The sequence below is a fragment of the Microtus pennsylvanicus genome, chromosome 6 (assembly GCF_037038515.1).
Source record: "Microtus pennsylvanicus isolate mMicPen1 chromosome 6, mMicPen1.hap1, whole genome shotgun sequence".
Taxonomy (NCBI): Eukaryota; Metazoa; Chordata; class Mammalia; order Rodentia; family Cricetidae; genus Microtus; species Microtus pennsylvanicus.
The window spans coordinates 59,146,606-59,160,044 of record NC_134584.1 but is presented as its reverse complement, the minus strand read 5'-3'; the positions used below and the strand labels follow the sequence as shown (position 1 = coordinate 59,160,044).

The 13,439-nt window shown below is 41.0% G+C and overlaps 1 protein-coding gene across 4 annotated transcripts in view; it reads left to right on the top strand.

Moving 5' to 3' along the window:
- Positions 1–13,439, top strand: part of Ssbp2 (single stranded DNA binding protein 2) — a 255,173-nt gene that overhangs the window by 85,807 nt on the left and 155,927 nt on the right. For all 4 annotated transcript variants that reach the window (XM_075976344.1, XM_075976346.1, XM_075976345.1 and 1 more), the window contains exon 3: positions 2,141–2,202. In XM_075976344.1, the coding sequence (XP_075832459.1) occupies positions 2,141–2,202 (62 nt within the window). The remainder of the gene's footprint in view (positions 1–2,140; positions 2,203–13,439) is intronic.

Genomic DNA, 13,439 nt, shown 5'->3' with positions numbered 1-13,439 from the left:
GCTGTGGCAATGAGTTGCTGGCCCCAATGTCTTGAAGAGTATTCCCCATGTTTTCTCCTAGAAGTTTCAACATTATAGACTTTAAGTTGAGTCTCAACTTCCATCGATCTGGTTCCTGCTTACTCACCCAGTCTCATCTCTCAAGTGTTTTCTCTCACAGCTTTTTTCTTGCCCTCCCCATATAGAGACAGAGTCATGGTCCCTTGATGTGGCAGTGGAGGGAGAATGAGTGACTGAATGGTAAAGTCTGAGAAATCTTCCTCAGCAGAGGCCTCTCCCAGAGATATGTTCCTTCATGTAGATCAAGTTTGCAATTACCCAGCTTGTTCCGGAAGCTTTCTATTGAAATCAAGCAGGACACCTGGAAGGCTTTTTCACAGTACTTTCCCCATGGGCCCTTCCTCCTGGTGTTATAGAGGGTTGGGGGAGATTCAGGGATGGATATGGCTGCCAGCGCTCTGCACTTGGGAAGCTGCTCTGGACAGCCTTCCCTTTCCTCTGCAGACTGGGTTTAAAGCTCACTCTCCAAAGTTCCCACACTTTCATATCCGCTTATCTCCAAGAGCAGGCTCTGTTATGATCACCTGCTGACTTGTGTTCCCATCTGAGGAATCTCCTCAAGGCTGGGTTCTGCTTCCTTCATCTTCCTGGTTACAATTTTATCCTCTTCCCTGGTTGTACAGATGATATTCACAAAGGTATTTTATATTGTTCTGATTAGTAAGTTTAATTTTATTTAGTATAAAACTGAACATGTAAGTGTTTTTGTGTGATGTATCTCTGGCTATTTTGGTGTAGGTGACAATAATGCTAGATTAACTTTTTGTGAGAATGTCTTTTAGGGTAAAAGCAAACTACTCGACAGCTAACAGTTATTTTGGTAATCTCTGTTTTAAGTGATTTCATGTACTAACAAGTTTAATCCTCTCAAAAATCTTTTTACGTAGGTAATTACTAGCTTATTTTATAGATGAGAAAACAGGCAAAGAAGATTCTTAACTATTCCTTGGTTCACATTGCTAATGTTTATGCTTCATTTTGCTTAAAAGGAAAGCAATTTAAATATTCTTCCATGAAGTGCTGTGGTGTGGTGATATCAGTCAGGATCTAGACATTTTAATTAAACACACTAAATATATCAACAGAAAGAATATAACGCAGGCAAATAGCGAAGCTGTTTATTTAAAAAAGCATAGAAGGAACATTGAAGTTATATATTTACACAGAATCATTCATCTCCATAACCAGTCATCAGGGCTGAAAGATCAAACCAAAGAGGTTGTACTTATAAAAACACGAGTAAAAGATTTTTCATAGCTGAATTTTTTACCTCCAAGGAAAGAATGAGCTTTCTGGTCTCAATTGCTTCAGAGCTCAGGGGACCCTCATGAACCTGAAATACCACTATTAGAGGAAAGTTTTGTTCAGTTGTGCATCTTAGGGGTCAGGAAGAATCCAGCCTATTTAAGCTAGAAACAGATGGAATGGGACCAGCTGTTAGCCTCACTAATTGCTGCTGGTGGAGCAACCCCAATGGTGTTAGCAGCTCTTTCCCCTTCTTCCTACTTCCATTCTCCTCTCAGAGGGTCTCTGTATTTATGAGAACTTAACAGGAAGGCAATTGATGATGACTAAGGTAGGAAACACATTCTTAGTGTCAGCTTATTTGTTTATGTTTTTATGTTTGTGGGCGCATAATTAAAACACATTAAATGCGCCTATCATGTGTGGGGAGTGCATATGCCTGGCATTCATCTAGAAGTAGAAGGAAACTCTGGAGTTCCCTTCGACTCCCTTTATGTAGGTGCCTAGAATTGAACTTTGGTCACCAGATTTGCACAGAAAATGCCTTTAATGACTGAGCCATTTCTCTGGTCACAGAAAGATGGAGCACCAAGACCCAAATGTTTATCGCTGAAGTGGTGAGAAGCAAGTTCAAGACAACTATGGTGGCATCTTCTTACACATCATATGTAAAGGGTGTATTTGGAAAATCTGAACAAAGAATAACACAAAAATGATAAAGAACATATAAAAATCACTCTAGCATTTTAAGTGAGAAAAACTTTGCTTGGTAATATGTATGGGGAAAGGTACTCCGAGGAAAGTATTTAATATTTTCTTTTTAAATTTGTTTTAGATAAGATGGGAAAAAAACATCACATTGGGGGAGCCGCCAGGATTCTTACATTCTTGGTGGTGGTAAGTATCTTTTTATTTCATTTGTTCTTGATTGATGCTACATTCCAAAATCTCTTCATGACCCCTTACTCTTTTTTTTTTTGTTTTTCATTTTCAAAAACTATCAACTATAAAAGGTAACATTTGAAAACAAAAACAAAACTTTAAGATCAGCATTCCTGTATTGACTTGAAGATATTACTGTTGAATCAAATGGAAGTGGAGTTGGTTTGTGGAATTCCAAATATGCTCATTATATTCATACAGAGAACTGTTTTAAGAAATACCATAGGCTGAAGCTTATTTCCTCATGGTTCCAGAGTATAGTAGTCCCAGATAACGGTGCCGTAGTGGTTGCCACTAACAAGGGCTGTCCTGGTGGCTCGTAGACAGCATAACCTTTCATGGTGGTGGGAGAGAGGGAAGGCAAGATATCTGTATTTGTTCTTACAAGGGAACTAATCTCATCATGAGGGGCCTACCCTCAAGATGTCAGCTAAACGTAATTATTTTCCAGAGACTCCACCTCAAAATACCATCACACAGGGAGTCAGGACTTCACTGACTCTGGAGAAGGTACAATTCAGTCCATAGTAGTTCCTTTGTTGTGTCACTGTGCAGACAAGGAGAGCTTTTCCTGGCTCTTAGCTACTAACTAGCTCTAAGACTGTTTTCTGTAAAGAGGGCTGAGAGTTATCATGAGACTAACTTTGTAAACAGGAGTTGATATGCTAGCCACTCCGTTCTTTGCACTTCACTTCTCTTGGAAACACTGGGAGCAGGAGATAGTGATCGGATTGACATAATCAGCGCTAGGCTAGTCATACATTAAAATAACAGTCACTCACCTAACAAGGAGTCCAACAGGGAAGGGGTAAGTTGCAAATAATCAGGTACTGAAACAAATTTGTCTTTTCTTCAGATGGAAGAGCATATTCATAAGAACCTGTTTCTTGATACAGTGATCACCAATTATTGAACTGTTCGAAGGGTTTTTTTTTTAAATATTCCTTGGATAAATGTCTTTTATACCTTTATATTTCTTTGTATTGATGTCATATAGTGGAAGCAGTTTTTAAAAATGTTAAATGTACTCATGAAACTTTGAGCAGACTTAGTAAAATGTGTTTGTTGTGTATTGTCAACAAGCGCAATAAATGACTTGTATTTATTGAGAACCAGGCGGTATATTTGATACTGCAGATACATCAGTAAATAAAACATAGCACAGTGCTACTTTCTTATTGATTGCAGTCTTTGGGAAAACACATAGTTCAATAGGCAACAAGAAATGAATGTCTTATGGGACATATGCAGATTACTTGATGGATATATAGTACATACATCAGCTGGAGGAGTTGCTGGTTAAGCCAAGACTTCTTAAGAATATATAAAGAGATAACCAAAGAGATATGGAGAAATAGAAAAGGGAAATACTTTAATAAATTATGCTTTTGCAAGGATCTAGAGGTCAAGGGAAGAGAGGAATGGATTGCAGGAAGAGTTGAATGAAGTTTAGCATATTGGACTTTGATGTGATAGTGTGATCAGAGATCAGGCAGTTTGAATGTCATAAAGACAAGCAGGCAAGTTTTTTACATAGGAGAGTAATCATGTTAGTAGTATATTCTTACACATTTCTTAGTAGTGTTACTCTAGCTCCATAAATAGAGAATGGATGGATCTAGATTAAGCCCAGTAATACCACTTTTGGGTATATATCCAAAGGATGCTCAATCGTGCCACAAGGACATGTACTCAACTATGTTCATAGCAGCTTTGTTTGTCATAGCTAGAACCTGGAAACAACCTAAATGCCCCTTAGCCGAAGAATGAATAAGGAAAATGTGCATTTACACAATGGAGTACTACACAGCAGAAAAAAAATAACGACAGCTTGAATTTTGCAGGAAAATAGATGGAGCTAGAAAACATTATTTTGATTGAGGTAACTCAGACACAGAAAGACAATTGTCACATGTACTCATTCATATGTGGTTTTAAAACATAAAGCAAAGAAAACCAGCGTACAAACCACAATCCCAGAGAATTTAGACAACAATGAGGACACACTAAGAGAGACTTACATAGATCTAATCTACATGGAAAGTAGAAAGTAGAAAAAGACACGATCTCCTGAGAAAATTGGGAACATGGGGACGTTGTGGGAGGGTTGAAGAGGGGAGGGAAGAGGCAGGGAGGGGAGCAGAGAAAAAAATGTAGAGCTCAATAAAAAAATCAATAAAAAATGAAAAAGAAGAAGAAAAAGACTAGAAGCAAGAAAGCCCTTAGAGATATATTGTAGGGAAGAGTAGAGAATGGTTGTGTGTGATAGTGCATACGCTGGGGAGCAGATAAAGTGGAGGTGTGGCCAGTGAGACATTGGCAGGGTTGCTGACAAGCGAAACTTCTTAGGCATGTTGAGGAGTCCATGATTCCAGGGGACATGTTGGACAAGGCAGTTGTAGGGTGTGGTATTCATGGAGAGGAAGATGAGAAAGTGATAAAGTGACGTGCTTTTGAATAAAGAGAGAAATTCTGAGGGCTGGAGAGATGGCTCAGTGGTTAAGAGCACCGACTGCTTTTCCAGAGGACCTGGGTTCAATCCCTATCACCTACACAGGAGCTAACAGTTGCCTCTAATTCCTGTTTCAAGGGGAACTACTGATGCCCTCTACATGCAGGGAAAACACCAACACACATAAAATAGTCCCAAAAAAATTTTTTTTTTGCCAAGTGGCACTTTTTTCTTTTTCTTTTCTTTCCCCTTCTTTCTTTTTTTTTTTTTTTTTTGTGGCACACACCTTTAATCCCAGCACTTGGGAGGCGGAGGAAGGCAGATCTCTGTGAGTTTGAGGCCAGCCTGCTCTACAGATTGAATTCCAAGACAGTCAGGGCTGTTACACAGATAAACTCTGTCTTGAATTGAGAGAGAGAGGGAGGGAGGGAGGGAGGGAGGGAGGGAGGGAGGGAGGGAGGGAGGGAGGGAGGGAGGGAGAGCGAGCAGAGAGAGAGAGAGGAAGAGAGAGATGTTCATTGTACAGAAACTGGCACCATTTGTTAATGTTTAAGGACAAAGAGGAAGAGGAGGCTATGAAGAAGATAAAGTCCCTTAAAAGGAAGAAGGAAAACAGCTAAAGTTTGACAGTAAAGCCAAAACAAGGGAGGGTTTTAGAAATAAAAAGACAGCTTGCTGGATCATCCGTGCTGGGAAGATAGAGCGGGAAGAGTGATTGAGTCCTCTTAGGGGTCAGTGAAAGGTCATTAGTGACCGACTTACGACAGACAAGCAATGAGGCAGTGGTAAGTGGGTGTTGGGATGGAGATGTGACTGAGAGTTTGAGAAGTGGCAGATGGTAGATATACAGAGTCCGTTCAAGAGCTTCAGCTGTGCTGAGAGGAAAGAAAGAGAATGTCAGTCCGACTAGGGGCTTTTTCATTGCCCATGGGAGAGGAGTTAATAATTCTGGGGTCTATACAGAAGAGTAGTGGAGAAGCCTAGGGCTATATTACAAAGAGGGTCATTAGAGGTGGATGTCAGAGAAGAGTGTGTAATTGCACACATGTTAAAGGGAAGTCCCTTTCTGCTGCTAGGGCGTGAGAGGAGGTGCAAGGATGTTTGTAGGTTTATGGTGAGACACACAGTTCTTATTCCCATGGCTTGTTTTCTCTGCAAAGGTGCTGAGGGTAGATTTGTGGTAGTGTATTTTTAGAAGGGAAATCATTTGAAGTATTTATATATGACTGAGGAGGATGAGAAAAGAGGGAGGGAAGGGAGGATTGAGAGATTAGAAACCCACAAAACCTTGCTAGGAACTGCTTAAGGCCAAGTTAACATTGCTGTGTGTAGAGTTGTGGCACAGCAGATTTTCTGCAGCAGCGTTTTTAGAACAGACATCTGGATAACTGGGTTAACTGGATCTCAGTGCCTCTCTCTGCTCTGCATCTCTATCTGAAGCATTACCTGTTGCTGTTGAAATAGGAGCAGCGGGGCTGCGTCCCCAGCACCTGGCCGCCTACATGGCTAGCTTAGCTTATGCCCCGAAATAATTACACGGAAACTGTATTCTTTTAAACACTGCTTGGCCCATTTCTATCTAGCCTCTTCTTGGCTAACTCTCGCACCTGGACTAGCCCATTTCTTATAATCTGTGTAGCCCACGAGCTGGCTTACCAGGAATGATCTTAACCTGCGTCTGCCTGGAGAGGGAGAATCATGGCAACTCCTGACTCAGCTTCTTTCTCCCAGCCTTCCGTTTTGTTTACTCCTCCCATATATGTTTTAACCTATGAGGGCCAAGCAGTTTCGTTATTGCTTAATCAATGAAATCAACAGATTGATAAATGACACTCCCACATCATGTTGCCTTGGCCACTCATTTCCGTCATCTTTATAGGAAGGAAACAGAAGGCCTCTTTCAGTGCCAGGCATATGGTTTCCTTTGTGTATTATTTAATCATCATCATTTTAGCCTCTCTATGGAAGAACGTCTCACTTGAAGTTCTGTGGTCAGTTGTGGTTGTGGGTTTCCCCTTGTCTCTCACACAGCAGAAACAGGTGCAGGTCTTGTTTGAACATTGTTCCTGTAATTGGACCAACCGTTCACTGCAGTTGAACATGGTCATTGTGCTGCTTTCAGAGGTTTAAGACTGGTTTCTTGTATAATGTTAAAAAAAATCAAAATTGTAATTTGATATTTTATGGATTTAAGGTATTTAGATCTAGACTGTCTTTTCTTCCTGTGTTGAGCTGCTACTCTAGTAGTTGAGGGTGAGCTTAGGGTCTTGTGCATACTGGGCAAGCACTCTACCTCTGAGCTGTATCTTCAGCCCCGAGTGCTTCACTGCCTTCTAGCTGTCTTCAAGATGTGCTTCTGCTTGTGGATACAAAGCAGCATGAAAATCATCAGAGACATCGTTCTTATTGGACAAGGGGTTAAAAGGGTGAGGATATCTCTCACTCCCTTGTTTCTTAGGTCTATTTCATTTCACACTTCTTCAATAAGTTACCCTAAATCTACAGCATGGTGGTCGGGAATAGCTTCCTGCATGCTGTGGCCTCTTTTTGTACTAGACTTTAGCTTTTTACGTCAGCCATCAGAAGGTATAGCTCTTAAACCAACCTGCTTGCCTGCCTTCCTCCCTGTCTTCTTTTTTTTGCTGTGACTCAGAGATTCAGAATAACACCTTGACTTTGAACTTTTAGGTAACTTAAATTTGGAGATAACAAATTTATACTAATAATTGGCATATATATTTTAGACTTTGTTGAACTTAAATACAGCATATGTATTATTTTAAAAATAATTTTTAAGATTTTTACCCCCCATAAATCTATCAACATGTTCTTTTCAGCATTTGCTTCATATGTGTGAGTCATTGATGCTTAACGGTTTTGAAGTCAAGGGTTCATCTGAGAACTGACCAAAAGATGTGGATCTACTCTTCTAGAAGCATGCCACCTTCATAAGCCTTGCTGATCATTGTGTAAAGTGAAACTTTTACTGAGAGCTGAATTCAAATCCAGCTTATGCATGGCCCTCTTACCTGGGCTTTATCGTCTGTGGTCTGATCAAGGAAGCAGGCCTAGATTAGTATTACTTCGACAGGAATGCTGCTGGTGCTATTAGGGCTAAGCATTTGACTATTTACGGCTCTGCTCACTTAGGTAGCCCACTTAACACTAACCAGTGGACCAGTTGTACTTTTATTTACTTCCCATCACGTAAAAAAAAAATAGACGAAAGAAAGAAATTTAAAATTGGAATTGTCTTTTTATTTAAGCCTGTTTACCAAATGCTTATGAAATTCAGACTATGCTACCGTTAAGAAAATCAGTGGTGGGCTAAAGAAATCAAGCAAACAAAGCATAGCAGGGTATGTGTTGTGGTTACATTATAAACACTGGAGCAGCACTCACAAAAGTGGGAAGAGTAAGCAAAGGGATCATAGAGGAAGTCAACTGAAGCTGAATTGAAAGTTAGGTAAGGGCAAGTATCAAGGGCAAAGAATAGTTCCTGTAGAGTCACAAAAAAGGTTTGATTGTACACTCAAGGTTAACAGGTATTTTGAACCATTTGTTGTCAAGGTTGCAGTATTAGGAAAAGCGTACACACGGTTATGAAAAAGGCAGAGGCAAGATTAGAAAATTGTAGAATCTATGGAAGATTTTGGACTTACTGCCCTGACATTTTAAACAAAGTACATGTCATGGTTAGTTTTGTGCTTTTAGACAAGTACTGGGCATCAGTGTGTAGGTGAATTAAAGAGGCTTGAGAACAGGGTAGAGTTTAGTCATAGGATGCCTGTAATTATTTGCTGAAAAGCGATAAGGGGAGAGATCCCAGATAACAGTGTATCAGATCATTGTGAGGTGAACAAAGAGGTTTCTAGTTTTAGGTCTGAGTAATGGGATGGATAGTGATGCCATTGACTAGGTGAATATCGTGGGCACTGGGCTTTAGAAAAAAGGACATGCCTTAGCTTGTAGAGGTTACATTTTGAGATCTTCAGTTAAGGACAGCATGTACAAAGTGAGAGACCTAGGTCTGTAGCTCCGAGATAGCTACATAACCACTTGGGACTTAGCAGCATGGACTGCAAACAGGCCAAGAGTTCAGAGATAAAGTTATCCAGTAGAACAAAAAGAACAATACTTAAGGTCAGATAGGTGAAGAGATGGCTAGCAGTCATTGGGGTGTGACTTGAAAGGGACATCTTGACCCTGGACCGTTCTTGCTCTGCATCATCCTCCATCTTCTCTCCTCTTTCTTCATCCTCGCTGCCTTGTGGCAAATAATTTTCTACTGTGATGAGCATTCACCTTACTGTAGAACCACAGAGCCAAGCAGCTACTGTTCAAAACATCTGAAACCGGAATCCTAAACATGTCCTTCTACTTTAAGTTGACTTTTTATTTTATTACAGTAACGAAGAGCATCTTAACTTATGGTAATATGAAATTTAGAAGAACAGTGGAGTTAATGTTTTCAGCTTGAGCGTTACCCTGCTTAGTTGAAGAATATGATGGCATGTGTAATGTTTCTAGAGGTAACATAGAACACAACCTAAGTGTGAAAAGTCAAAGGAAAGAAGAGGAGGGGTAGGGTAGAGGATAGATAGGATACACACACACACACACACACACACACACACACACACACACACACACACACACACACACACACAGTATAAGAGAAACAAGAGCCAACAGCCTTGGGGAGGAGAGGAATTTATTCTTGAGGGTGAAGCACATGATTTGAATCGTCAGTCTCACTTCTCACCTGATCTCCCCATCACTTGCAGTTTGTCCTGTCTGTCCCACAGCAGAACATGGCATCCCCAGCTTGTCTGTTACCTTCCTCTAAAGCAAATAGTCCTGGAATATTCACTTCCTGTTTATATGTAGAAATCATGTTTCCACTTCTCCCACTAATTTTAAAAGTTCCAAGAAACTTCTTTATTCTGAGGTATCTTTTTAGACCTATGGAATTTCAAAAAACAAGCTTAAAAAAATCTGCCATTTGATGACTTAATTTAAAAAAACTAAAATCTGTATTTTAGTTTAATAACAAAAATATAAGCTACCTTTTAAAATAATGTTAGGTATGAAAGTCTATAGTCTAAATACATCATTGACTAATAATATTCTCATAAGAACTTAGTTTATTTCACCTGGCAGCTGGAAATCAAATATTACTGTATGTTAGTGCTCCAATGATTTCAGAATTTAATGAATGACATCAGATATAGCTAAAAATAGCCACATACTTGGATAAAAACTAGGATTGCATGCTAGAAAGGACTGTTAGTGATGAGCTGACTGGCCCTTACCACTCTTGGTATGCCTTCATGGATATCAATGAGTCACCACTACTTAGTCAAATTAATTTGAACTAAGCATCATGTAAAACAACCTGGGTAACACCTGGGGCAGAGTGTGTAAATGGGAGAAACTTGCTTGAGAGATAGAACAACAGAGTTTCTTATACCATAGAGAAAAAAAAAACACAACAAAGTTAATTATACCATATATAGAGAAAAAGCAGGCTTTGGTCTGGTACAAGAGGAAAGGAATGTATAGAATAAAGAAAATTCGCTGGAAAGAAAAAATAACAAACAAAAATGGAAGAAATCTTCCATGAAACATAAAGAATTGGAAAGAAATGGGAGACAGATTTTATTCATTTAATGAGAACCCTTTTTCTTGATTGGACTAGCTCTAAGAAACCTTCTAAGAAGCTGGGCAGTGGTGATGGACGCCTTTAAATCCTAGCACTTGGGAGGCAGAGGCAGGCAGATCTCTGTGAGTTTGAGGCCAACATTAGAGTAATTTATTTTAGTACTTTAAACATCTTAAAAGTACTTCCGGATTTATTTCAGTTTGGGTTTTCTTTGGGGATCTTGTTTCTTACTTCATGTCTTGAACTGTTCTCATTATTTTATTCCTTTTTTTATGGACTTCATTAAGAGACTTATTAATATCATCGTTAAGGGCCTTGCATACATTTCTAATTGCTAATTTGAAGTCCTTGTTTTGTGCTTTAGCCATTTTTTCTTTCTCAGCCTAGGTAGTAGGTTCTGGTGGTGGAAGACTGTTGTCTTGGTTTTTCATGCTCGTGTTTCCCTATGGTGGCTAGGCAGTGATGTCAGGCTGAGATGGTTCTAGATGTTGATGTCTGGTCTTGGTTGGCCATATGCTCCTCCCCTTGTTCTCTATGGCCTTCTCTATATCTTAGGGAAGTGTGGTGGCTGTGTCTTCCCTGGTAGAGAGTGCTTCTGCAAGTCAGTGGGTGTCACAAGAGAACTAGAGGTGGGCTAGGAGACAAGTCCCAGGGGGTCTGTGGGAACAAACTAAGGGATGCTGTCCATGCCAAGAGATAGACCCCAGGGAGTTGGGGTTGTGTTGGGAGCAGGTGCTTCTGCAGGTATGCTGCAGTAGGAAGGACAGAGACTATGTCTGGAGTGACAGGGATCAAAGAGGGGCAGCATCTGTGTCTGTGGAATGTTGGAGTCTCTAGTAAATGGAATGAGGTTGGTGGAGGGCGCCTGAAGCAGGCTGCCACATGGTTTGGAGGTGTTGACAGGAGTGATGGAAATGGAGTGCCGGAAGGAGAATGAAATCACCTACTGGAGTCCCAGTCTGCTGTGGCTACTGGAGGCCCGTCTAGAGAGTCTGGAGACAGGTGGGTCTCTGTGAGTTCAAGGCTAGCTTGCTCTACAGAAAGAGTTCTAGGTCAGCCAGGGCTATACAGAGAACCCATATCTCAAAAAAAGAAAAAAAAAGTGTTTCTAGGTGTAAAGTTTTTCCGGCCCGATAAGCCTTTCTGCCAATGCAATAATCCAAATCACACCAAATTAGAAAAAGCCCAGGTTTAATGGATGCTAGCGCTCTCGGGTGATGCTCAGAACCAAAAAGACCTTGTGTTCGGTCTCTGGGGGGCAGTTTAAACAGCCTGTGGGAGTGGTCTTGACCCTCTCTGGGGAGGGGTCACTGTTTGGCAGGCTGTCTAGGAGGTAGAATTTAGACTGAGGCAACTCTCAGGGGAGGGGAGCTTGAAATGGAACTTTCCACCAAGCATTCCAAAATGGGTGCCAGGGGACTGGGGTGACGCTTCCAGCCAAGCACTAGGCATCCATTGCTATCAAAGAGGAACACGGATGGGCGAGACGCATAGAGGGGAAAGCTGAGAGGGTCAGTAGAAATGAGCAAAGCTGGTCCACCCCAAGGATCCTCTTTCAACACACAACATGGCATGATTCCTTTATCGAGCTCGCCTATATCCTGCAGCCTGAATGGAATTGCCACATAATCATAGAAGGCGTTTGTGAGAAGATGTAGATTCAAAAGGAGCTTTAGCATGACTAAATCTCAATGATCTCTCTGGGAAGCCCAAATAACTATAATACCCATGTGCCAATATTGCAGTTACCCCAAATTTTAGTGATTGGCCATCAAACCCAGAAAAGTTAAGGGACCCATCCAACGTCACTGAGTTCTGACTGGCAACACCAAGAATCCCATCTGATACACAGATCACACTCCCTGCACAAACTCTCATTCCATTGCCTTCAGCTCCTCAAAATCTCATTCAGTCATCAGAATGAGTTCAATGCCTCTTAGTGTGAAGCAAAGCAGAGGAGAACAAACGATATATGTTCAGCAGTGCTGTTTCTAATACACACCCTGGCTTTGGTGCACACCCAACATTAAATCACTTAAAAATGCCAATAATTTCTTCCACAATATATCAATCACAGTATGATCCACTCTTCTGAGTCACTGGTCCTTTTTCAACACACAACATGGCATGATTCCTTTACCGAGCTGTACTATGTCCTGAAGCCTGCATGGAATTGCCACATAATCATAGAAGGCATTTGTAAGAAGAGTTCGATTCAAAAGGAGCTTTCCCATAACTAAATCTCAATGATCTCCCTAAGAAGCCCAAATAACTGTAATACCCATGTGACAGTATTGCAGTTAATCCAAATTTTAGTGATTGGCCATCAAACCAGGAATAGTTTAAAGGCCCCAGTAAAGTCTCTGAGTTCGGACTGGCAACACCAGGAATCCCATCTGATACACAGATCACACTCCCTGCACAAACTCTCATTCCATTGCCTTCAGCTCCTCAAAAACTTGGTTGAGGTAGATTGAGTTTCAGTTTTATGAGAAACTGCCATACTGATTTCCAAAGTTTGCACTCCCCCCAGCGGTGGAGAAGTTTTCCCCTTATCCCACATCCTCTCCAGTAAGCTGTTATCAGTGTTTTTGATCTTAACTATTCTGACAGGTTTTACATGGTATCTCAGAGTCATTTTCATTTGCATTTTCCTGATGACTAGGGGTGTTGAGCATTTATTCTCCTTTTATTATTATTTAATTGAAAATTTATATACCAATCCTAATTCTCACTCCCTCCCCTCCTCCAACTCCCCCCTTTACCCCACCCACTCCTCAGAGAGGGTAAGGCTTCCCATGGGGAGTCAACAAAGTCTGGCATATCCTTTTGAGGCAGGTCCAAGGCCCTCTCAACTATATCTATACTGAGCAAGGTATCCCTTCCAAGAGAATAGGCTCCAAAAAGACAGTTGACGCAGTAGGGATACATCCTGGCTGCACTGCCAGTGGTCCCACAGTCTGCCTCAGCTATACAACTGTCACCTATGTTCAGATGGCCTAGTTTGGTCCTATTCTGCTTCCCCCCACTGTCAGTCCAGAGTCAGTGAGCTCCCATTAGATCAAGTAAGATGTT